The sequence below is a fragment of the Physella acuta genome, unplaced genomic scaffold, assembly GCF_028476545.2.
Source record: "Physella acuta isolate Inbredline_101_S28 unplaced genomic scaffold, ASM2847654v3 ptg001884l, whole genome shotgun sequence".
Lineage (NCBI taxonomy): Eukaryota > Metazoa > Mollusca > Gastropoda > Physidae > Physella > Physella acuta.
In genome coordinates, this window is record NW_026733390.1 from 57,501 (window position 1) to 85,237 (window position 27,737).

The 27,737-nt window shown below is 37.7% G+C and overlaps 2 protein-coding genes across 2 annotated transcripts; one reads left to right on the plus strand and one right to left on the minus strand.

Moving 5' to 3' along the window:
• The first annotated feature begins 11,694 nt into the window (after positions 1-11,694).
• On the plus strand, positions 11,695-13,759 carry LOC131931056 (uncharacterized). Its single transcript, XM_059287747.1, has 2 exons — positions 11,695-13,001; positions 13,298-13,759. Exons 1-2 carry the CDS (start codon positions 12,079-12,081, stop codon positions 13,443-13,445), a joined length of 1,071 nt encoding a protein of 356 aa, XP_059143730.1. The 5' UTR covers positions 11,695-12,078; the 3' UTR covers positions 13,446-13,759.
• A 1,706-nt stretch (positions 13,760-15,465) lies between these two features.
• LOC131931058 (ribonuclease H2 subunit A) lies at positions 15,466-25,383 on the minus strand. Its single transcript, XM_059287749.1, has 9 exons — positions 25,347-25,383; positions 19,316-19,443; positions 19,112-19,183; positions 18,809-18,938; positions 18,522-18,606; positions 18,291-18,428; positions 16,159-16,246; positions 15,828-15,951; positions 15,466-15,633 (listed from the first exon to the last, which is right to left on the minus strand). The coding sequence occupies exons 1-9, from the start codon at positions 25,379-25,381 to the stop codon at positions 15,492-15,494; spliced, it is 942 nt and encodes a 313-aa protein (XP_059143732.1). The 5' UTR covers positions 25,382-25,383; the 3' UTR covers positions 15,466-15,491.
• Positions 25,384-27,737: the final 2,354 nt, after the last annotated feature.

Below are 27,737 nucleotides of genomic sequence, written 5' to 3' on the forward strand. Positions count from 1 at the left end.
ACTATCAAATTTCAGTTCGGTGGCCAGTTTCTTCCAAGCATGTCTTTGATTTTTATGGGCAAAGCCATCACCCACAAACGATTTTTACTTGGACAAAAAGATCTCAGAGGGCCGGATGAGAGGACTTCGCGGGCCGCATCCGGCCCGCGGGCCGTAGTTTGGAGACCCCTGATCTAGAGCAACGAATACCAGAAATCATTTCTTACAGCAAATACAATCGTTATTGGTACGCTCGAGACATTAGAGCATCACCATTAGACATAATTATATTGTATAGTTTACGTCTTTAAAATAAGCACGGTAATACGTGATTCTTAAAAATGTACAAGTTCTCAAAGTAGGATCATAAATATTTATACATCTATCAATAAGGAAAGTCCCAACCTTTACAACACCAACCCAACCCATCACAATTTCACATTATTTATTGTATGAATCGTTTTATGAATTTTCTTTTTGAAAGTATTGGGTGAACTTTTTATTTTTAGTACCAGACTCGTGTTTTCAAATGGTACTTTACTCTTTTACAATTATCACTGACTAAGCCAGGTTTAATTTTATAAGTAATACAGTATTGGATTGGGTCAGAGGTCATCTCCATTTTGAAATGACGGTACTCCAATAAGCAAATACTTTTGGATTATTGGATGTAATACTTTGTAATCGTTAATTGATAATCCTTAATATTACGGGGATTTTAATCAATTTTTTTTTACCTTAACTAAAAAAATACAACAACATCATTGTCACTTTTAGGTTTTACAGCAGGTGGCTGCATTTATGTGTCACTTTTTGTGTCATAGCAAGTGACCATATTAATGTGCCAAATTTGTGGTGTCACAACAAGTGGCAGCATCAAGGTGTCACTTTTTGTGTCACGTGTACACTTTGCTTCATTGACGTCAATGTTTGACAGTCCCTGAGTTTTCTGATTGATTCAATGTCACGTGCTTGACAGAGGTCGCTGCCTGTTTTTGTTTTAAGCAAACTTTGAAACAAAATAGACAAGAATTTTTTTCATGTAGTAGGCCCTATCCTAAAATTATTTATTAAAGTTTTTAAATATTATTATATTATTTAGAATATAATTTAATAATGCTGAAATATAAAATTACAAACAAACTATTATGAATAAAGTTCCCTACAATTTGTTTCACATTATCTACGTTTTGTCTAATAGGTTTATCCGTTAATACTGGCTAAATATTTTTTGCGTGTTTTAGACTAGTATTACAGACCTCATTAAATATTCATTTTTACAACTTGTTTCATGGATGTTTCGCTACATTCACAATTCTCCCTCCATTCCCAATCCCTAAATCATTGAAAAACCTAGTGCAACAGCTTGTAGCAAGACTTGTCTGCATCCAAACTATCCCAACTCACTCTTATCCTAACTATTCCAACATACGTTCATCCTAAATATCCCAATACACTTTTATGTTAACTACCCTTTTTAGAAGATTGTTTTTTTTTTTAAATATATTTCGTCAAATAGCTAGGTTTTTGAAGTTTTTTTTTTTGTAAGTTGTGTTTATAAATATTTTTTAAATGTAAAAAAGAATTTTCTAATCTTTTCTATCCACTGCAAGCTTTAAGTTTTAACAAATGGATGTTAGCCCTACACGGTTTTAAAATGTTTTACTACTGCTGAGCTTGGCATACAACAAGTGATAACATTAGAACAAAGAAGTGTCTATTCTTACGGCCCCGTCGCAGAGCAGTAAATCTCTCCTATAGATCCTAGCTTTAGCAAGCGAGAGTAAAAGGAAGGTGAGAGCTACGAAACAATCCGTGCTGTTAGTACAGCGTCAACACCACATCCAGACTAGCCATTGTGAGGCCAACCAAACGTTGACTGCACGGCTGTTTGCCCCGACCTCTCCATTGTTAGCTCCATTAGACAGCTGTTGGCTCCTGCTCCGGCTGTCAATATGCCTGCCGGAGCCGTTAAAAACACCCTGCATCATCAGTCAGTAGGTCAAGCACTTGAAGATCCCTGGGACAACTTAGTTGTGACCACAGGGCAACACTCTGACATAGGGGGAGCTTGGGTTGAATTTCAATTTTTATTCAAATATAAAAGACTTTGATTTTCAAAGGAAAATCTATCAACCGACGTCTTAATATTTCACAGGCCTGAATAAATCTTTACATATCGTGCGCATATTATAAGCTACATAATACAGAAATAGGACATGTTCGCCCCATTAAGCCACCACATATAAAGTTATGTAACATTTCCTGTGACCACCACCTCACCTTATAGAAAAAACTCTCACACCCCTCCGCCTCCCCTCTTGACAACCACCCCAACCCATATAACACACTTTAACAAAATGATGAACCACTACCCTAACCAGTTCGTGTTATATAATACAGAAAACGTACTGTTCCGTGGTTCTAATAACATGAGATCTACCTAGCTTTAAATAATGTTTACTTTAAATTAATGCTTAGGTATAACCTTACATATAAGCTAAATGCTTACGTATAATCTTAATGCTTAGGGATAGTATGATGTTTACGTATAATCTTCATGTTACGCAAGTTGTAAAAAGATATCATTGGGAAGACTAAGTAACGAAGATTTTGGTTATATGAAATGTACAGACAAACTACCATACCACACGATAGACTTTGACGGTAAAACATGAATTACCGTTCAAATAACGACAAAAAAAACTTGTCACTAGTTTTGTTACTAGACATCGTGACACCAGCGTCCGGTCACATATCCCACATTATTGGGTTTCGCTAACCGTTTGTTAACGAGATTTTTACACAAGAGCCTGAGCGAAACGTCAACTAAACCCGACATCACTAAACCTAAACCAACACCATCGGCGCTGGTGGGCTCCAGTGGTTTTACTAGGATCGGTCACGTTTGTCAAGGATCGCGTGGAGCTACACTAAGGATTTCATACGTTTGCTCTCTCGAACTTTCGAGAAACTGCAAAATCGTGTTAAAGAAAGAAAATGATGAATGAAGCGTAGCTACTATACGATCAGTTCGTATAGAAGCTATGCTTGTGTCGTATACGCTATCATTATTCATGAGTTTTACCTTATCCTGACGCTTATCTTTACCCCAACCTGTCCCTAATCCTGACCTTTGCCTTGATCCTGACACTGTACCTGACGCATAGCGTTATTCCCATCCCAATCCTCACCCTGGCCATGGCAGCAGTGCCAGTAATAAAATACTAAAATACAACTCTCGATACTTCATTGACCAGCATGAGTTTTTTTAAAAGCCATAATATGTAGACTTAGCAGACACATTACAGCTGGTTAACTAACACTCACAAGCCAGCACATTCACGATCAACTTTTCTGTAACTTCTTAACTTTGCTGTAATCTAAACTTCACTGTAACATCTGAACTTTGCTTTAATCTAAACTTTACTGTAAATTCTTAACTTGACTGTAACATTAAACTTTACTGTAACATCTAAATTTTACTGTAACATCTAACCCTTATACTATCCAGATTCAGGTGAAGCAGGCCACGTCCAGTGGGGTGCTGACCATACGACTGACAGGGTTCAGGAACCCTTATGGCCGGACATACGACGGTTCCTGCTGCGACCCCTCACCACGTGACCACGGGCAGACGTGTGTGGATCAGTGTGATTACGTCATGAGATTGATCGTCACAGGGCTGGGCAGGTAGGTACACCACACCTGGATAGAAAAACTAATGACAGATCGGCGAGATTTCTTTTTTTTAAAGTATGAAACCCACTGATTCGGTTGTATAGTGTTATATAGTGGGTTGTGTAGTTAGTTGCATACAGTGTTTCTTCCAGACTTTTTTCTCCGGGGGGGGCACTTGAAATTTTCGGGGGGGCGGTAGACTTTCTTCGGGGGGGGGGGCGGACACTGTTAAAAGTATATATTTTCTATATAAATTATATAAATTTCATTTCGTTCGGGGGGGCGGTAAAAATTTTTCGGGGGGGCTTCGCCCCCCCCGAAGAGATGCCTGGAAGAAACTCTGGTTGCATAGTGGGTTGTATAGTGGGTTGTTTAGTGGGTTGTATAGTTGGTTGCATAGTGGGTTGTATAGTGGGTTGTATGGGTTCACTGCATAAAAAAATAAAGCTAAAAACACGTTTTTTTAGAGAATTATTTTTAAAATAGGAAGAAAACTTACTTCAATGTGACAGTCAGGGATCGTATAGAGACTACAAACTTTAAATTGATACAGTTGTATTTGCCAGATAAATTGTTTACACCCATAAAGTCTCCCTACATTTGTTTCATCTAGTTGTGATAGCCTCACTTGGTGGGTTCACTAGCCAATGTGTAGTTGAGTGCTTTAGCCAGCCCGTGCAATCTTCCAACGACCCAACGTTTGTTTGTTCCAGGGCCAATGATCACGTGTTCTTGTTCCACCGACCGCTCAAGTACGACAGCAACAACATCGAGTACGACAACGGCGAGAGCAGCAACCTCCTGCTGACCGTTCTCTTTGACACCTGGCCCAAAGATGTGAGTACACCCCACACGGTTGGCAGTGCTGGCGACCTTTGACCCGGTCTAGATGTCACGTTTTTATCAACCACACTAAAAGCCAACTTTAATATAAATACCGAAGTAGTTTTCACTGTAGGCCTATATACTATCTGTTACGATTTACTTATATAATGATTTAGACAGTTTCTTTTTGATGTAAGTGAGAATCAACAGGTAAACTATTTCTAGCATTGGTCTCTTTTAGTAAGTTGCGCGTTTCAACAATCACATTAAATTAGCTCTGCACTTATTTATTCTGTGATTTGTTTATTATTAGTTTCATTCACTTATTGCAAAGTTCTAGGTAAATATTTTGATGCACCCAGGTAAGGCATCATCGGGTAAGTAATTTGTCCAAATGGTGACATACATTCACGTGAAGTTTAGCAACTCTTTTTGTGACTCAAGGGATTTATTCTATGTTATTTAATAGTAGCCATTAGCATACAGATTAACACAAACCACGTAATATAAACAATATCAGGACAAGTTTCTAATAATAATAATAGATAAAAGGGATGAAGTAGAGTATATTCTTGAAATAAACAATGACCTAGAAAGGGGGGGGGGTCATCTTTTAAAGGTGAATTCTATTTTTCGGTCACAATTTCCACTGTTCTACTTCTATCTCGCACAATTAACGTAGCTTAACTATTTTGACTTTCAAATTCGGGCTGAACCAAATAACATGATGATTGTTTCTATCTGCCAGGGTCAAGTAAAAATGAACGCATTTTTCTACGACTACGACGACTTCGACCACACGACAACGCTGGTCGACTGGTTCGAGACGGACCTGCAACACACGGGGAACGTGAGCTCAGACAGTGCTCAGCTCTGGGGTCATTACCAGGAGCAAAGCGTCGTCGGCAACAGACAGACAGACAAGACACTGTAAGTTGGTTGTAGCAAGACATTTATAAGCAACAGACAGACAAGACACTGTAAGTTGGTTGTAGCAAGACATTTATAAGCAACAGACAGACAAGACACTGTAAGTTGGTTGTAGCAAGACATTTATAAGCAACAGACAGACGAGACACTGTAAGTTGGTTGTAGCAAGACATTTATAAGCAACAGACAGACGAGACACTGTAAGTTGGTTGTAGCAAGACATTTATAAGCAACAGACAGACAAGACACTGTAAGTTGGTTGTAGCAAGACATTTATAAGCAACAGACAGACGAGACACTGTAAGTTGGTTGTAGCATTTATAGGCAACAGACAGACAAGACTCTGTAAGTTGGTTGTAGCATTTATAGGCAACAGACAGACAGGACTCTGTAAGTTGGTTGTAGCAAGACATTTATAGGCTACAGGCAGACAGACAGACAGACAAGACACTGTAAGTTGGTTGTAGCATTTATAGGCAACAGACAGACAAGACTCTGTAAGTTGGTTGTAGCAAGACATTTATAGGCTACAGGCAGACAGACAGACAGACAAGACTCTGTAAGTTGGTTGTAGCAAGACATTTATAGGCTACAGGCAGACAGACAGACAGACAAGACACTGTAAGTTGGTTGTAGCATTTATAGGCAACAGACAGACAAGACTCTGTAAGTTGGTTGTAGCAAGACATTTATAGGCTACAGGCAGACAGACAGACAGACAAGACTCTGTAAGTTGGTTGTAGCAAGACATTTATAGGCTACAGGCAGACAGACAGACAGACAAGACACTGTAAGTTGGTTGTAGCATTTATAGGCAACAGACAGACAAGACTCTGTAAGTTGGGTTTATCAAGACATTTATAGACATCCACTATCATCCGTTGCCATGACGACATCCACTATCATCCGTTGCCATGACGACATTCACTATTATCCGTTGCCATGACGACATCCACTAGCATCCGTTGCCATGACGACATCCACTATCATCCGTTGCCATGACGACATCCACTATCATCCGTTGCCATGAAGACATCCACTAACATCCGTTGCCATGACGACATCCACTAACATCCGGTTTATCCTTACAGTTTGACTTTCGAATGGGCCACACTTCACCCCGATGACAAATCCAGCCAACCACAGCTTGCCACGCAAGCTCGCCTGGATGACACGTGGTCCACGCCAGCCAATAACTTCAAGAGAAGCATGATCGTAAAACAGGGCGGGTCTGCTGGTCAGAACAGTCCGTTTAGAAAGAACGACAAACAAAGGTATTACGAGGACAAGGGGAGTAACCTGCCAACATTTCCCATAGATCTAGCCCAGACGTCTGATCTAGATTTTCTTGAGGACGAGACTTCACAGACAGATGGAGCTAGCACGATGCTACAAGAAAACTTTAACTTACAAGACGCTAAAGATCCTCATCTGGCTAAAAAATTAAACAAGATGTTCCTTAAAACAAACGAAGCTAAATTTCATGAATTTGGACTGGGAAAGAACGGTACGACTGATTCAGAAGAAGGCGGTTCATGGAACAGTATGTCCACCTTCTATAAGCCAGATAATTTCGGAATCTCCAGCCTAAATAGTAAGAAGGAAACTGACTCTAGCGCACCACTCAATAAAAAATTAAACAGTTTTAAAAGTACGACCAGAAATAAAGGGGTTAAAAAGATGGGAGGGCGTGAAAAGTTGAAGTCTGCATCCAAAACCAAGTTAGCGAAACAGCTGAAAGCAAAGAATGATAAGCTAGTAGCCGATAAACAAACGCAAGACGAGAATCTGCAACCGAACGACGTCAATGATGCTCTTAAATCTGAATCATTTAATACCGATACTGGAGTTGAAACGTTCACAACGAACAAAGCGCAAACAGAATATTTGATGAAGACTTATTTTGAGGACACAAAAATAATCAAGGACCAATCTTTAGCTGAAGATTTAACAGACGACAGGCTACAGGACACGGAACAAGAGAAAATATCGACACAACTTCCGTTTTATATTACAGAACAAAATCCGATAAAAACCCAAGGGGAGACTAATCAAGACAAGGATCAAGGTCCTGTACCTACTGAAGGCCGTGTAGACAATAACCAACAAGTTAACCAGACAGCTCAAACGGGTAATCCTTCCATCTTTCAACTTGACGAGAGTAAGGATCTAGTACTTCTTGGTCTCAAAGACACGAAAGTCCAAAAACCAGAGAGCATGCCTTACATGAGCTTAGGACACATGGACAACACGTTGGGTGAGGGGAGCCACAAGGCTGGTCCCAGCACATACAGTCAGAACACCCAGCCATTTATCTACCAACCAGGTAACGCTGTGCTAGAGAACTCACAGAATAACATCCATATTACCCCGGCACTTTCTACACCTCAACACAAAGTGATGGGTTCTGATAGCCAGAAAACACACACAGAAAGTGATGACGTCACGTCTGAACACAAAGGAACCGAAAAGCTGGTTACAGATATAAATGATGTCAAGTCTGAATATGGGAATAAAAATATTATCACTACACCGCTGTCTGGACAGCTATCCTACAGTTCTCAGACCACACAAGCTACGACTAAAGAAGAATCGAACCTGTTCTCTGAATCAAACTCGCAATCTACAAAAGGTTTATCTACTTCTCCAACTACCAATCAGAACATTAATCAAAGTAGCGTATCCTCAGCACCGCAGTCAGAGAAAGAATTAGTGCAGTCGTCTGCTTACTCTATACCAGAACCTACGGAGCTAGAATCAAGTAATAAACTATTAAATGATGTAACTATTTTAGATTTAGAGAATGTTAAAGATAATGAAGTTATATCAGAAAACACAAATAAAAAATTTACATCTAATTATCAAAACAAGGCGTTTATCTCTACTACTCCACTTGGCGATATGGAAAAACAAAAAGAAATGGATGCTAAACTTATTCTATCCCAACAAAACAAAACACCAATGGATTTTACACCAGATACTTTGACACTCAATGAAGATTCTAATCGCGAGACAGAAAATTTAGCTGAAGTAAAAGACGCCATGTCTGAAGTTTCCGAATATCAAGACTCTCTCAAATCTGACTTCAGTGTCGAAACTCTAAATAAAGAAATTGGGCCAAGTAACGATACTTCAAACTCTGAAAAGGTCGAATCCACTGAACGCCCGAAGCCAAAAGTCTGGTTCAATGCCAGAAGATTCCAGAAAAGTAACGGAGAACTTGTCCACAACAGCATCAAGATGTTGAAGTCTGTCAAGATCCAGACCCCTGCACCTGGACAGTGGTACGTCACAGCTCAGCGACCTTTCCTGCACCAACAGAGACCGTTCACAGACAACGACGACAGCATGCTGACTCCTCCATACGGTGAAGACTTTCTGACAGACTTCACGCCACTCCATACCAGTTCCCCGAAAACTCCAGCCAGCACCAGAAGTAAAACGTCCACCCCAGTCCAAGAGAGCTCGCACAACCAGGATCCCAGCAACGACCAGAAGATAGCCATCAACAGCGCTGCAAGTCGCAACGGTCCCATTCTAACAACAAAACATTGGCTAACTACGGATAAATCAACCGGCACACACGACGTGAAACCCGCACCAGCATCAACCACCCCTAAAACTGAGGCTACCTATACCTCACAAAAAGGAGCAATGGTATCTAAGGAACCTACATGGTTGGCTTCGATGTCATCAACAAAAAAGCCAGATTTATCTAACAAGCAACCAGTGAAGGGGACACAAGACAATGTTGATACAACCTTCAAGCTACCAGAGCTCCCAACATCAGGACCACAGTATAGCAGGCCGCAGTATAACAACGTAAAATCTCAAGGCGATCTAACAGCTGACAACAAAGAGAATAAAATCCCAAATCATTTACTCCAAGACAACCCGTCTCCCACGTCCATACAAAGTAACAATAGAGATTTCTCGGTTCAATTAACTCAATACAATCAGAAAACAGATTTCTCCGAGGATATATATTTGGGTTTGAATAAAGAAAAATCAACTGAGAAATCAGATAAGGAAATTATAGATAAGATGGTTGATGAGGCAATGAACAAGAACGAAGTTGATGGAGTAATGATAGACGAATCTTTTATTGATATATTTGGCTTGAAAAAGACGAATAAAGAAACTAAAGTAAGGAGTGATGATACGGAACAAATTCAAAGCCTGCAAATAAAAGATGAAATAGTAATAAAAGATAGTAAAGATTTGAGCGAAGTAAATAATCCTGTAAGATCAAACAAGAACGTCGTTCAGGCTAAAGCTGATTATCTTGGCGAGAAAGTCCACGACATTGACGAGTTTATCGGTAGCGACCTAAAGATGTTCTCCGATATTTTTAATAAACAAAGCAAAGATTCCGTAGCAGACGTCAGCCCAACTCTGCCACCACTGCTGGTTCTAGACGTTTCGACAGACAAATCAGCGGGAAAAACAGAAACTCAAGAAATGAATGTTGAAACAAGCCACATACAACAGCAAAACCAAAACAGTAATGTCTTCACGGGGGCTGATGAAGACCAACCAAACATGTTTGTAACAAAACCAGAGGAGCAGACGACAGGAAGATACAATGACCACTCAAATATGGCTTTAGTGGACCAGACAAAATACATGCCTGCAAACCACGAGCGGAGAAAGAACGTTGAAGAAATTAAATCTGCTGTAAGTACAAGCACAGAGAAGACAAAACTTTATACAACAGACACGGCAACCACACGAACAGCATCAACCACACGAAGCTCACCGACTACACGAATCACATCAACCACACCAACTACAACACGTTCCACATCAACCACACGCACCACATCAACCACCCGAAGCTCACCGACTACAAGAACTACATCAACACGTTCAACATCAACCACACGCTCCACATCAACCACACGCTCCACATCAACCACACGCTCCACTCGAACTACATCAACCACATCAGCTAAGTCAACAAGACCAACCACACCCTCCACATCAACCACATCAAGCAAGTGGAACAAGTCACCAGCTCTATACAGAAGTGTTTTAGATTTTGACAATGTGGAAGTCAAATCCAACCCTCAACTTACTACAATACAAAACGTCAAGCTTATTGAGTCACGTGACAGCTCTAGACCAATGAATGAACTCGCCATACATCAATCAGATGACAAAGTAAAGCTACATACAACTACTAAAGGAGTTTTTAATACTGCTCGAAAAAACGCGACTACCACAATAAAACCTACTGAAATATACGAGGACGCTTTGACAAAATGGCTGCGTCAGGCAGAGCTCAATGCCACTGCTGCATTGGAAAGAAAAAATGAAAAAATAAACAATTTAATGATGGAGAATGAGAAACATTCAGAGAAAGCAAGAATAGAGTCGATAGATCAAGAAATGTTCGATTACTCTCCGGCTAATAGTGAATATGGCATGCAAGAACAATACAATCAAGATTTAAACTACCGCATGAAAGAAGAGACGGAGATATTTAAAAACGTACCCGGAGATTTAAAAGAAACCAAATACGAGGTTTTAGACGTAAAGACTGTGGATGTCCACACAAATAGTCAGGATAAAAAAGAACCAGAGTTTGAATTTAACTTTTCTAAAAACAATAACCCCGAAACGAAGACAGAAAAAACTGTATACCTGACCACCGTCCCTTCAGTCAAGCCGCCTAACATGAACCCATCAGTGTCACCGGTAACCGATAAACTTCACCACAAAAATTTACAAGCACTGCCATCTTTAAACCCTATTAAAAATATGGAACAGGAAACAGTTCAAACAGCTGTGCTATCTTTACTCAATAATTTTACGAGTGATGTTCAAGAGGATTTCAGATCTTACGAAACTCTGAACAAGAAACTTACTTCAGAGATCAACACATTGACGGTAACTGATTTCCCAGCAGCCTCTTCCAGTTTAGGGTTTGATACAAAGTCGTCTGATTTTGTCTCGAGCTCTGCAATTTCTGAAGTACCCCCAACACAAAACTTACCGGAAGTCGACTCGACGTCCATCTTGTTATCTCGAGATACGGACAAGAACTTGCAGACTAATCATGACCCGTTTGATCTGATGAGTTTGTTCAAAGCCAATCTAAAATTCCTGGGGTCAAGTACAGACGAGAAACCTCAGAACTATTCCGATGACAGCGAGATAGAAGCTTCTAGATCAACGATCCCAAAGGCGGACGAAGACAAAACAAACATATCAAAACTCGAGGATCCATCTAAGCACACCGAAAGCAAGAAGCTAAACACTGAAACTTATCCTGAGGAGAAAACTACAAGTAAACTACTAACCTCGTTGAAACCAGAACTATTTTCATTAGAAACAAAGACAAAGATACCACCCAAAGAAGAAACTACCACATACAAACAAGAAAGGACAACAGCATTAACTACGGCCACTATCAAGTCCACTATAAAACCTCTTTCGACAGCAACATCACCTAAAACTTCGACAGCAACATCATCCAAAACGTCGACAGCAACATCCCCTAAAACGTCAACAGCAACATCACCCAAAACTTCGATAGCAACATCATCCAAAACGTCGACATCAACATCACCCAAAACTTCGACATCAACATCACCCAAAACTTTGACATCAACATCACCCAAAACTTCGCCAACAACTAGAACTTTCTCGCTGTTCAACATGGAAACTTCAGCGCCCACATCCACCTCGTCTCCCTCCACCAAAACGAAACCGGAAATCAATGCATCCCAGAAAGAATCTTCTAGCTTCTCGACTCGCCCAGACACCACTCATTGGAGCCATCAAGCGACCACACAAATAAACACTGACGTATTTCAATTGTTTGATGATAAAACTTCAAAACTCGCCAACTTGTCTTCAACAACTCAACATAAAACTAGTAGTGCCGCTGATACAGTTAGCTCAAAAACCGTGAACACAAAATTAACAAACAGCCACGAAGTTCTTAAAAAACTGGAGCCATCTAGTAAATCTAGAGATATGAATCAATTTAAAGACGGCCTGCCTTATTTGCCAAGTATCTCAGACACAGTACTCTACATTCCTAAAGACAAGTTTGAAAATGACAAAGTGGATTTCAGTGACCCACTATCTAGCGTCAGGCGAGGTACAATGAAACCTATGCTCAACTTTGAGATGAAAGCTCTACCAGAAAACGGCTTCAGTCTACATTCAATTGTGAAAAACTTGGCCAAGATCAAACCTGAACAGTCCCCACAAGAGTTACCCTCCGTGAAGCTGTCACGTGTCAACTCCGGGGTCAGATACAGCAACGCCCACCGCAAGATGAACCTGGACAAGCTGCGGGACTACATCAAGGACATTCGCCAGGGGCCCAGCGTCATCGTGCCCAAGCAAGGCCTGTACACGCCAAAGGTTGAGATCGCCAACCACACGGAGCGGGCGGACGAAAGCGTGGGGCTGATGCCCAGTCCCGTGGAGAGGTACGGGTCGCCGTACAACACGATCACAGGTGTCAGCACCGTCTTCACGCGCTACTGGCCTGCGGTGCTTGGTGTTACCATAGGAACCATTTTTCTACTGACCGCCCTCATCACATCCATACTGTGCCGACAACGGAGGTAAGTCGTGTTTTACACACATATTTCAGTTTAAAATATACGTATCTATAACCCATACATATGTATTAGTAAAAAATTATAATTATACTTCGCCCCCAAAACCCACCCCTATTTATTAAAGAATAGTCTACTATTGTAATGAGCAATTCTCACCTTACGTGTTTTTAAAATAGGCCTACAAGTAAATTATGTTTGATAAATTATTCCTACTTTAACAGTTTTCAGTGCAATGGCTGTAGGCATATAGCTTCAGTCTAAGTTGGTTGAAGAAACTAATTTTGCTCCTCCCCCCACAGGTTGCTGGTCCAGCGCGCCCGATGGGTGGACTCCCCACAACACCTCAGCGAGCCCCCAGACACCAGCGAGTACGCCACGTCGTCTGCGGCCTCTCTCACTAGCGACCTCACGCGATCCTCGGTAAATCTCGTCAGCAGAAACGGCTAGCTAATAATTTAATCTTATTTAACTAATTAATCTTTGGCCAAAGTTTTAAAATATCCAATATTTCAAGTAATTAAATTACATTTGTGGAAATGATACCTGGATACGGCGTTCTTCTGTTCGTAGAAAAAAAAATGTGCTGCAGTTGTTGAGATTACCAAAAGGTTTTAAAAACTAAATTAAGATTTTTTTAAAACTGCAGTACAATGTAAACAATTGAGAAAAGCACAGTCCGAATTGTTTATTTTTCGCTTTCGATAAACAAGAAGTGAAGCCTGCGAATCTTACTCTTCCTCGACAACTGTTTATAAACTTGATTATTGGACCAAATAAGAAAACATACACTGAAGAGTGGACCGAATAAGAAAACACTGAAGAGTAGACCGATTAAGAATACCAGAACTGAATATTGGACCAAATAAGAATACTAAACATGACGACTGGACCAAATAAGAATACAAATCATTGAAGACTGGACCAGAACAGAATTACAGTCTGAAGATTTGACCAAAACAGTATACAAAACTTAAAGATTGGGTCTAAATAGAATAGACACTTGAAGAATCGACGAAAAACAGAATTACCAAAGTTCAAGATTGGACCAAAACAGAATGACAAAACTTGAGGAATGGGCCACACAGAATGACAAGACTTGAGGAACGGACCAAAACAGAAAGACAAAAATTGAAGACGGGACCTGAGCTTGAAGACATCACATATCTGACGGTCTGTCAAAGTTATTTTTCCCAACTTGTGTGATTTCATTTCACTCCTGTCTTATAGATCACAACATATCTCTGGTCCTAACTGTGTCTTCTTGTCAAACTTCCTCAGTCATGCTCGTGTGTCTGACACACTTCAACTTGTCTAACTCTTCCCACCTGTGTCAGCTGTCATCATTCATTACTTTGTCATTTACCACAAATTAGAAATGTGCACTTTTTGTTCCACATTTTACCCAGTTTAAACCAGAAATGTTTGCATGAAATACAAGGACAAGTGCTATGCTCTAGTTTATCAACGTATGATTGGACCATTGTATATATAACATAGTGTGCCTGTTACAATAGCTCTTCATAATACTGAGTGTGTGTTAGCTTATCTGTATATATTTGTCTTTATTTTTTGACTATCTGGATCTACAGCTTTATGTAGATCAATGTTCATAGCTTTAATCATTTTAAAAATACATGACAAGGGTTTGGTTATTTGTAGATCGAAAATATTATAGTTAACTAAAGGGAAATAACAAAGACTATTTCAAAATTAGCACCATTACAACTCTACATTAGTTATTAATTATCAATATAAAATACTTCACTATCCATATTCGAGTTTCAATAATGATTATTTTACAAAACAGTGTATAAATGTGTTTTAATATGGCTGAAAGTGACTTATGATATCACCAGTTTAAGTGTACCACAATACTCTATAACACAACTTGCCAATATGTACAATATGTAAGATATATAAATTATTGTAGATTTATCATGTTTCTCATGTTGTTTTAAGGAATAAAAAAAATTCAAAACACAACAGTCTACCTGTTTTCCTTATCTGGTGTAACAATTGCACCTCACTACAACAGGTGAATTACTGACTGTCTCACCTTTTTTTTATGTCTGAGGTAACTACTGCACTTAACTACAACAGGTAAATCGCTGACTGTCTCAACTTTTTTGTCTGAGGTAACAACTGCACCTCACTACAATAGGTGAATTACTGTCTCACCTTTTTTGTCTGAGGTAAACATTGCTCACTAATCTATATTTGTTCTAGTCATTAACATCATTAAATGTTTATTGTATGCAAGTTCAAAACCCAGAGTAATACAAAACTGTCTAGACATAGACTGTACTAAAGAATGCACCTTAAAAACAAACAACAAAATGTTAAGAACTGAGACAATAATTTTGGTACAACAAAACTATTCAACAACCTTAAAAGTTAGTAGAAACACTTTTATCCTTGAAATTTTAAAAGAAATTGCTAATTGTTTTATAAAAGAATTAAAAGCAAGTGAAATAAAAAAAACTTTAATGGTTTTTAAATAGATGTTACATGGGTCAGCTGTCGATGTGAAAAGAAGCGATGTCTGGTGAGCTCTGGCTTGCTGTCCTTCTTCTTGAAGAAATGTGAGAGTGCTGGCGTCCCTTGTGATGATGCATCATCCTCATCGTCATCTTCCCTTTATAAAGATTAAAAAAGGCAAAATTTAATAATAGAAGGCCTACATAATTTACATAAAATTACAGTAATCCTAACATCTAATTGCAATATCACACTATTTTCCTCTTTTAAGCCGCATTAGAAAAAAAAAATCTCTCTGAATAAAAGAAAATAAGATTTATATCAATTAACACAAAGTTAAATACTTCCTACCATCGAACTGCAACACCATCCTTATCCATGATCAAAGATGCAGTGGACCAACTAAAACGGACAAATGAGGGGAACCCAAAAACTTTGTCAAAGCTTTGTTCTAGAAATTTTTTTGTTTTTGGATCTGAAAGTGGGAAAAATGCAATGTAAATTATTATCATAGTCAAGGAAAAAAATTATTTAGCTTTTAATTGACTGACTGTTTAACATTCTATGTGCTATTTTCTTGTCTAATTTTGCATGTACAATTATGTCTTTTGTTTGGAGATAAAAAAAACAACATAAAAACATAAAAAACGCTTAATCGAATAAACAAAAATGAGTGTCTCACCTCCAGGATAACCTGAGCCATAGTCTGGCTCTTCTAAAGAGATCTGCTCCATAAATACCCAGTTTTTAACTGCTTGATCTCTGGCAACCTGCAAAAAGTTTTTTTCCTTTAGGCATATATTATAGCATTTATCATTTCAGTATTTTGTAAGCTATTTACAGGTTTCAAAATTTATCCCAAAAGTCCGCTTCAACATTCTCTTCAAACTAGATTTTTATTTAATATAAAAAATAATTTGTGAAAGAAATCAAAGAAAGTGGAACCCTATTTAATTTAAAATCGTTAGATGAATAATCAAGCCTAAATTTTAAAATATTGAAATTCTGTACAGTAGAATTTCATTAATTAATATTTTAAAATTAACAGCAATATTTAACCTTTTTTTAAATAATAGAAAATATAACTGGAGTGCTTAGGTATGCCTTTTAAATATAAAACTAGAATACCCGTCATCCGTTGGATAACTGTGGGTTTCGGGGGTCATCCATCAAAAAACATCACGTCTGTCACTCAGAGGCATAGACAAACTTTTCGATTTGAACCCCCCCCCCAAGATTTCGATTTTCAACCCCCCCCCCCACCCCCTTCAAACTTTTGATGTGCACCCCCCCCCCCCCACTCAAACTTTCCATTTGAACCCCCCTCAACCTTTCAATTTATTTGTCCAAACCATTTTGGCGCCCCAACATATGTCCCCCCCACCCCCCTCCACCTCCCCCCGCCTCCCCTTCCCTCCTGCCCCCCCCCCCCTCCTCGCTACGCTACTGCAGTGTCACTTATCGTCACAAAAAACAGACCCCACATTCAAAAATATGTTTTTTATCTTTTAAAAACACCGAAAACAACGATTTCGGACTATCCCTTCATATATTGACGTCACAGGTGACCTACTCAACTCTACTTCACCTGCCCAGTGTCCCGCCAAGTCTCAGACAACAAAAACGATTCCAGCCAAGCATGTCTCTGACCACACTATCCCTTCATTTGCTTAGGACAAAGAAACAGATGAACCCTACTTCACGTGCCCTGTGCCCCGCGAGGTCCTGATAGTCAACCTTATCATTCACATATAGGGCTTAAGAAAAAATAATTGAAAACGTAAAAAAAAAAAAGTTCTATTAATGTTTATGACACTGGCTTTAAAATTTAGCCTTCATTCTCCAAAGCAAATTTTAAAATGCTTTTTCTGGCATATCTAGCCCTGGCCACCTATACCATGTTTAAATAATGTGAACACCCGCCATTTTGCTCGTGGTAAACATGGCCTAAAAATGGTCGAAGTCATTCGTCCGGTCCGTACGCCATATTGTTGTTAGCAGCCGACCACGCCTCCAAGTTAGTGAGTAATCCTACTATATCTAGATATAAAACCTAGATAACAAAAAAATCCCATGTATTCTCGAATTAGATGATCATTGAAGCTAAACAAAGATTTATATAAAATAATTAAGGCCCGAAATAGATTCTAGATCTAGAATTTACATTGAGTCTAGTGACCTAGACCTAGATTTAGATTCTAGATCTAGAATCTAGGCCCTAGCCTAGGCCCTAGGCTAGATTCTCGACAGCTGATCTTTAGATCTAGAGAAATTTATCGTAAAACTAAATGAAAAAGACAGTTGAAAATTGATATAAGTGTTGGAACGTAATAAATACAGCAAACGGACGTATTGTTTAAGTTATAGCCGGCAGAAAATTAGCTTTGTAACGCGTTAAACTTTTGAATGGGCCACAAAGTCTATGATGGAGTCCGCCATTTTTATTGTACCAAAAATGTAAACACATCAAGGGACGTCACTATCCCCACAAAGTTTATTCATGGTATTAACATTTAAAAAAAAATACGGTTAATATAACTATGAATAAATCAATAAATTAATTAACGTCTTTAAATAAATTTGTGATTAACAGTCTGTCTTAAAACAAAATTTTTTCTCTACCTACATACTATTTTACAGCTTTCCACGATGAGTGCAACCATGCGAGATAGTCGATCAGGCAAACAAATAAATATTCAAACATGTAAACAAACTTGACTTTTAGTAGTATATAGATAGTGTTGTCAATGAGGTAATGGATCATTTTTCTCATCTGTTCTTGATATTCTATTTTTAAAAAAAAAAACAACTTACCTTGGCACATATACTAGCAGCACTAACAATAGGAAATAGAGAATCAGCTTTCTTGCTCACTGTTACATCAATGTTGGGGAAAATTTCTTTCAACTTGGTTTGGTATTTAGTAGGATCACCTACTGTATCTACATAAACCTAAGACAAAGATAATGATTTCAATGGAGGATCAGTGATATTTAGATATAAGTATGACAAGTAATTCAGTATCTGACTCAAAATTTATATTACCTCAGTAACATTAACACCTCGTTCAAGAACTCTTTTTATTAATCCAATAGCACAGTCATGGGAGAGTGCATTAAGGTTATATTTAATTATTTATCCCTGGAACAAAGAAATAAAACTGTGAACATTGTCTCATCCACAAAACAAATGTCATCCTTACAAATGAGTATTTGCAAATTTTAATTATTTTTAAACAATGTCAAGAAAAAATGCATGTGTTGAAGAGTGAGCTGGTTTTAAGTAAAGAAATTTTTTATTGCTAAATATATAATAATCAAAAGCAAAAAAATTACCTTCTAAGCATACTTTTAGAAATATATGCTGGAGAAAGAATTTCTACCATCCAACCTAAAATATCCAATGATTCATTCATTTTTGAGAAGATAGATTCTCGTTGTTCCTCTGATAAAACTTTAGAATCTGTGTAAAAACAAGTAAAATTAGTGCTATTGGTAAATAGGTCTAAATTTACTCTGTTTGACCTAACTAATGTCATGGATAAAAAAGACAAAATAAACTATGAGTTTCTCCAATTAACTAATGTAATTAATGTTGTCAATAAAAGACAAAGACAAGTTGAAAACAACTTTTACCAGCAAATTTTAAGTCGGAGAATCGTTCTTTATCAGAGATGGGGCTATAGCAGGTTCCATACACCATAGGCCCTAGAAATTTTAAAAGTAACAATAATTTACAATGTGTACAAAACAATATAGACTCTTCTATGTGGTTTTATGTTTTGAGAGATAAAAAAAACAACACTTGAAACAAATTTAATAATAGTTTATGATAGTTACCTAATACTGGACCTCGCCCAGCCTCGTCAATACCCAACCAGCAAGGCTCATTCTTGACATGATCGCTTATAGAAGATTCTATCAGACAATTCTTGCTACGGTCTGATTCATATTTAGATTGATCCATACTGTAAATTTAAAATATTTTATAATCTTTTTAACATTATTAGTCACTTTTTTTTTGATGGGGCTGTAAGTGTAACAGTGAGTAATTATGGCATTGCTTGTAGAAAATTAACTTCTTTACAGAAAAATATTAATATATTTATATAAGCTACTTAAATTTAAAAAATTAAGGTGTCTGTATTCAAAAAGTAAATTAATATTTCAAAATTGAGCATTGTTGAGTTACCAGCTGTAATCTAATTAGTATAAATAATACTAGTATATTTTACTGCTTGTAAAACTTTTCTAGATCTAGATCTCGCCTAGATCTCCAGGCCTATTTAATCTTCTGTATATATCTATATATATAATTCTCTTCTGGGAGCCGTTAGAAAACAAGCTGCAAGTGCGCCTTACAGTCCCCTCTCTTTCTCTCTATCGCTACCACCCCCCCACCCCACCCCCTCATATGGTCTGGTGAGCTGTGGTTCACGCTGTTTACATTTTACAATCATAGAGACGGGTTTGGTGACGGCTATTAGGGGCAGATAATCTAGTTTGAAACGATTTTAAACTTAGAGGAGGTAACTAAGAGGCTGCTTTCACGTGGGGGGGGGGGGGGGGGGGGGGAAGGGGGGTTTAGTGTTTTTAAGCAAATATTTTCAGTGGCAGCATTGGTAATGTCGAATTCACAAATTATAAATTACTGAAAAGTAGAAAAAAACCCAACTAAATAGCGGCGTATGATACGCAGCGGGTCGGCTCGTATTATATAATTCTCTTCTGGGAGACGCTAGAAAACAAGCTGTAAATGCGCTCCCTACCACCCCCACCCCTACATGGTCTTAGTGAGCTGTGTTCACTCTATATGTTTACAAGCAGAGCCGGGTTTAGTGACGACTATTAGGGGCAGATAATTTAGTTTGAAACGATTTTAAACGTGTGGGGGGGGGGGGGGGGAGGAGGGGGAGAGGAGGGGTTATGGTCCTTAACGTGCTACTTAAAGTGTTTTAAAGAAATATTTTCAGTGGCAGCGTTGGTAGCGTGGAATTCACAAATTGAAATTATGAATTACTGAAAAGTAGAAAAAACAACAACTAAATTAAATAGCGGCGTATGTTATGCCGCGGGCCGGTTCGTTAATTATAATAGGCCTACTAGATTCTAGATCTAGATCTAATACTTTAATAGCTAGTTTAGTTAGTAGATCTAGAAAATAGTAATCTAGTTATTATTTAGTTTTTTACTGCGAGATGATGTTTTTTTGGGGGGGGTTAAATTAAATAAAATAAATCTTAAGAAGCGTTTATTTATTTATCTAGATATTATTTATGAACTGGTTAACATTTTTAGTGATTCTATTTGAATAAAATCGAACGATCCTTCTGTACTCTGTAGACTGTAGTTTAGTGAGTAGGCCTAGATCTAGATTTCTATGTATGATTAGTTGATTAGGCCTAGTCTAGTAGAAATACCGCGAATGTTTATAAATCGAGAACTCTCTTCCAACCTCCGATGCAAATGATTTTCTAAAAAAAAATTACTGAGTTAACTACCTTCTTTCGCCTTTCTAGCTAGATTTAGACCTCTAGGCCCTCTATCCCTATACTATAAAAAATAAAATATAGGATTAAAGTTTCAATAATTGTAATAGATTGAAATAATTGTGAGGTCAAGGGAACTCACTCTCTGTATTAGTATTATATTTATATTGTTATCTTGAGTGATGTCCCTTACATGTTGTTATCTATATATAGTTCTCTCTCGCCACTTCTCTCTCTCTCTTTGCATGATGGCGTCTGTACATAATAAAGACTGTTAACAACCAACGCGGCTTCTCGTCAGTCATTACAATCTACGTCATTTGGCGACGAAGGATAAACATCCACTAGAAAGAGCACCTACTTACGCAAAAAAAGAGGTTTGCTAGAGCTTATTAGCTAATTATTTCTAGAATTATGGCGCTGTATGGCCAAATAAAAGAATTTGATGCGAATGATGAAATCATTCAAGATTACCTAGAGAGGTTAAGCTTTTACCTAGAAGCTAACGACGTGACGATAGAAGCCAAAAAGAGAGCTGTTTTGTTAACAGTCATAGGGCCTCAACAATTCAGGCTACTAAAGGACTTATGCGCACCAGCTAGTCCAGATACCAAGAGCTTTAACGAGCTGAGCAAATTGCTAACAGACCACCATGCGCCTACCCCATCAAAGTTTCTATGTCGAGCTAGATTTGACAGTAGGACTCGTCAACCAAACGAGTCAATATCAGAATATGTTGCTGCTTTACGTCATTTAAGTAGATTTTGTGAATTCGGCGATACGCTGTCTGACAGACTATGTGAAAAGTTTGTGACAGGTGTAAACAGCCCTGATATTCAAAGAAAGTTGCTGCTCGAGTCAGATCTAAAATTGGAAAAAGCAATACAACTTGCAACTTCATACCAGCAGTCATCAGATGCGGCGAAATCTCTAACGCCTTCAGAGATCCATGCAGTAAACAGCAGGTTAGTCAATAAACATCAACCCCATCAGAGCATTCCAACTTATGCTAAACAGCCTGCTCGTTCAAATCCTAGATCTAAATCTAGTAATAATTATCAAAAATGTCATCGATGCAAAGGTCCCCATGCATCTCATCGGTGCAAGTTCAAGTTAGCAACTTGTTATAAGTGCAGTAAGCAAGGTCACATTGCCAAGGCCTGCTTTGCAAAGTCTTCGTCTGTTGCTAAATCTAGCCAGTCAAGACAGTACCGCAACCAAAGGCAGCACTATGTTAACTCTCACCAAGACTACCTAACCCAACCAATGAACCACTCTACCTGTGAAAATGCTCAAACTGATTCGCAGCCGGATTTCAACCCGTTCTCTGTGAAATCAATAAGTCATGCTCCCATCAATGTACAAGTTAATATCAACGGTAAGAGCATCAGCTTCCAACTTGACACTGGAGCATCACTAACAGTCATCACAAAGAAAGATTTTGACGCTGTCACAGGAGGATCAGTGTCTCTACAGCCATGTCACAAGTGTCTAACAACATACACTGGTGACAATGTTCCGGTAATAGGAGAGTGTATGGTTCATGTAAGTTATAATGGTCAAAGTGTTAAACTTCCTCTTCTTGTGGTTGAAGGAAATGGACCGCCATTACTAGGTAGGAACTGGTTAAGTGATCTTAAGTTAAATTGGGAGAGTATTTGTTCATTGAAGAATGTAAAAGAATCTAGTCTTACTTCACTAGATAAAGTTATATCTGAAAATAAATGTGTTTTTGGTAATTCAGGATTACTAAATGATAGAACAGTGAAGATAAGCATTAAAGACACAAATCCAAGATACTGCAAAGCTAGAGTTCCACCTTATGCAATGAGGAATAAAATTGAAAATGAGCTAAGCAGATTAGAATCTAATGGCATTATAAAGAAGGTAGACTATTCCGATTGGGCGACGCCCATTGTGCCAGTGTTAAAGAAGGATGGTTCTATAAGAATTTGTGGAGATTATAAAACTACACTGAATAAGCAAATAGAGCTAAATAGGTACCCTATACCTAACATTGAGGAAATTTCTTTGAATTTGGCAGGAGGAGACAAATTCACTGAATTAGACTTTAGTCATGCTTACACTCAACTAGAACTGCATCCAGATTCAAAAGTCTATACGACAATAAACACACATAAAGGACTCTACCAATATGAAAGACTATGTTTTGGCATATCATCTAGCCCTGGAATTTTCCAAGCTGTCATGGACAGTATTTTTAAGGACATTCCAAATGTTTGTGTGTACTTTGACAATGTGTACATAACTGGTAAGAATGACACTGAACATCTTAAAACACTAGATAAAGTCTTGAAAATTGTTGGTGAAAAAGGTTTAAAGATAAACAAAGATAAATGTCAATTCATGCTGACAGAAATTAGTTTTCTTGGTTATATATTGAGCAAACAAGGCATCAGACCTCAACCTGAGAAAACAAAAGCCATTAAAGAAGCACCCAAACCTGAAAATACCCAACAACTAAGAGCTTTTTTGGGCTTGATAAATTACTATGCAAAGCTCATAGGGAATCTGTCTGGTAAACTATCACCACTGTACAAGCTGCTACAGAAAAATGCAACTTGGCACTGGGGTAAACAACAAGAAGCTGCTTTTAATACAGCAAAAGAGGCTTTGTCTGCTGACACCTTACTAACTCACTATGACCCAGGGAAAAGACTTATATTAACATGTGATGCTTCACCAGATGGTGTAAGAGCAGTCTTGTCCCACATGGATGAGAAGGGTGACAGACCCATTGCTTTTGCCAGTAGATCTTTGAACCAGGCTGAGAAAAATTATTCTCAGTTAGATAGGGAAGGCTTAGGCATCATTTTTGGTGTTAAGAAATTTCATAAGTTTCTGTTTGGTAGGAAGTTCACCATCTTTACAGATCATAAACCATTGCTAGGTTTATTTGGAGAAAACAAAACCCTACCTGAGCATGCCTCACCAAGAATTCAAAGATGGGCTATCACACTAACTGCATACAATTATGAATTGAAATACAAACCTGGATCTGAGAATAGTGCAGATAGTCTGAGTAGATTACCTTTAAAAAACCAAAGCCTGAGCTATGTACCAGAAGATGTATTTGTTCTCTTCACTATCATGGATAACTCCAATATAAATGTGAATGATATTAAAAGAGAAACACAAAAAGATGAGTGCTTAATAAAAGTATATGAGTACTGTAAGAATGGTTGGCCTGAAGAGTCTGTGAATGATGACTTAAGGCCATATTAAATAAGAAATAAAAACCTTTGTGAAGATAATATAAAAGATGGAGAAGATACAGTCCATTATCAGTCAGAGTTACCTAAACAAAGTATTTGTAACTTAATAAATGATTATGGTGATATGGCAATTTCAAATGTTTTAAAGAAAATACATTAGTAAGAAGGAATGTGATCATCAAACAACTTTGCTAACATCATTAGCACTTACAGAAACTAAAAGGGTAACATCAAAAGAAAAGAGAAAAAGATTTTTGCCATTTAATACTTTCAGATGCCAATTCAAAAAGTCAATCATGACAGAACACCCATTGAAAGAGAATTTGGTGTTAATAAGAATGTGTATCTAAGAAATTATGGGAGAAAGGAAAAATGGATACCAGGTCAAATTGTTCAATGTACAGGACCTGTGTCTTATAAAGTTAAAAATAACTTGTGCAGATAATAAGTGTGAATCTGTCAATCCCACCAAGTCTGATCAGTTGACACCAACTCAGTTTGTTCCACAACCAAGTTCTGTTGATATGAGTGAACCAAGTTGTCTGGAGTCAGAAAATGTAAATTCTGGAGTTAATGATTTAAATCCTAGACCTCCTGAGATAGAGAATCCAGATGGTCAGAATCTTGAGTCACCAAATCAAAAGCCACTGAGAAGGTCAAGCAGGACAATCAAGGTCCCAAATAAGTTAGACCTATGATTCTAAAGGTCAAAAGGACTTTGACATTATTGTTTTGTATTTTGATTATGTTGTGGCATATTGTGCATTGTTTGTAAGGATGTAATCTACCATAATGTTCATGTCACAATATAATTGGTGATTTTAGGATACTATCAATTGTTCTATTGAGAGATGTGTTATTGTGTTCTAAGGGTAAAGGGATGTAATAGATTGAAATAATTGTGAGGTCAAGGGAACTCGCTCTCTGTATTAGTATTATATTTATATTGTTATCTTGAGTGATGTCCCTTACATGTTGTTATCTATATATAGTTCTCTCTCGCCACTTCTCTCTCTCTCTTTGCATGATGGCGTCTGTACATAATAAAGACTGTTAACAACCAACGCGGCTTCTCGTCAGTCATGACAATCCACTTCAATAATGTTGCAGGCTATATTGAAACTATTTAATTCTACATCACCCTACCATTGCCTAACTATGTAGTTTCTTCTTTCTGGCATCATCTCCCTCCAGCCTCCACGGGCGTAATTGATAGTTTAAATTGAAAGTATAAGAGTATGCTTGAATAGAGTTTAACCATCCCCCCCCCCCCCACGGGAGACATTTTTAACCCTTTATTTACGGAATTATGTTCTGAATGAGATTTTTACTTAAACAATGTGTTACTATATTGCTTTTGGCACATTCAAAGCATATATCGAAGGAAATTTCGTTTCATAAATTTTTAATGGCCCAAACAGATATTGGTACTTATAAGTACCGTCAGTAAACTAGGACATTTTTTTTCAAAAATTTTTTTTTTACAAAACAGGAACAAACGATACAATTTATTAACTAATAACATGGCAATCATTATAACAATCACTTTTTTGTAATTTTCACACATAAATACAGCACAAAAGTATATTTTGAGTACGATTTTTACTGGATTTTCTATCGGAACACATCTTAGACCTCAAACACAGCAAAAGTAGTCGACATGTCATGCTCCCTCAATCTTGTCTTTGGTCTTTCTAGTGTTGCAACAGTTGCCGGAATGAATATGCTTTTGCTGGAAGCTTCCAATAACTAGTACAATGAGCCGCATAAACAAACAAAAGCCTAGTCATTCAGCACACAACTACTAGAAATACTAATATAATTGTAGCCTACTATAATGTTATGACAAGTCTACACTACAGTGCAAAGTTCATAAATAGAAGTGAGCTCAATGTGTTTTGGAAGAAGTAGTGGATTACTCTTTTCTGCTTACTGATTTAAATTTACCTTATAGATCTATACTATATGCAGAAGTATGGACTATTACTAGTCTACAGGTATACATTATGTAAATGCTAGTTGTTGTAGGCAAGACAGTTCATTGCAGTAAATATAACTAACAAATTAAATCTTACAACCTGAACTAGGCTTTGGTATACAAATGAAGTATACTAAACCTTATAAACGAGCCTGCAACTGATACCTTTATTCTTGTTATTTTTTTACTACTAGAAATGAACATGTAATTACAATATTTCTTAGGTAAACCATATGCAAACCTTCTTATAAATGTGTAAATATCATTTTTTGAGTACATTTCGATAAGTAATTATCAAGACAATATTTATGTAACTCCACCTAACAAATCTGCAATTTTCTAAAAATCCTAAAAAAATGACCGTGTGCCCTGACGGTACTTATAAGTCCACTTGTAAACATCGATCTAATATAAAGACAATTTGATTAAAATTGTATAACTAGAAGTTAAACGCGTTTGCCTGACTATTGAATGTGCCAATAAAAAATATTTGGGGTTGAAAACTTGAAAAATAAGGTAAAACAAAAGGAAATCAGGAACGGGTGTGTGAAATGTACAGAAAAATTGTGAACTACCGATATAGCAAGACATTGAAAAAGCGCCACACCATTAATTTTTTTAAAAACATTGATACCTCCGACTACTGGCGACTCGGGGGAGATAATACTATAAAATACATCAATAATTTTTAAAATTCGTATGTAATTTAATATAATACAGGCACTTAATTAAAGTGGTACTTATAAGTACCGTCAGTAGATAAAGGGTTACAGAAACCATTAATTACATTTAATATTAATAACGAGCCGGCCCGCGGCATAACATACGCCGCTATTTAGTTGTTTCTAATTTTCAATAATTCATAATTTGTGAATTCGACAGTACCAACGCTGACACTGAAAATATTTCTTTAAAACACTATAAGTAGCTCGTTAAGGACCATAACCCCCCCCCCCTTCCTTCCCCCCCCCCCTACGTTTAAAATCGTTGGCTCTGCTTGTAAACATTTAGAGTGAACACAGCTCACTAAAACCATGTAGGGGTGGGGAGGTAGGGAGAGCGTTTGCAGCTTGTTTTCTAACGGCTCGAAGAGGAGAATTATATATATAGATAATATGCCTAACATACAGCTTATTATTTTTTAACACAATACACATGAAATAAACGCCCCCCCCCCCCACTACTTATATTAATGTCCACTATCGGCATCGGTAGAATTTTTGTTTACATTTTTTTTTAATTAACAAAAATTAGCTTTACAATATTACACAAACCAAAGTATTCCGATGACTAGTTTATTTACACACAATTCATTTGCCATATTAATTTGCGTGATGTAGGTCTATATTTTCAAATTAAAGTAGGCTTTACTTTTCACGATTCCTTTCTCATTTTCTGGCTTTTTATATCATACGAGTTGACCCACGACGCAACATGCGCCGCTATTTAGTTTAATCCCTATTTTTCAGTAATTCATAATTTGTGAATTCGACACTACCAATGCTGTGATTGAAAATATTTTGCTTTAAAACACTATCAGTAGCTAGTAAAGGACGATT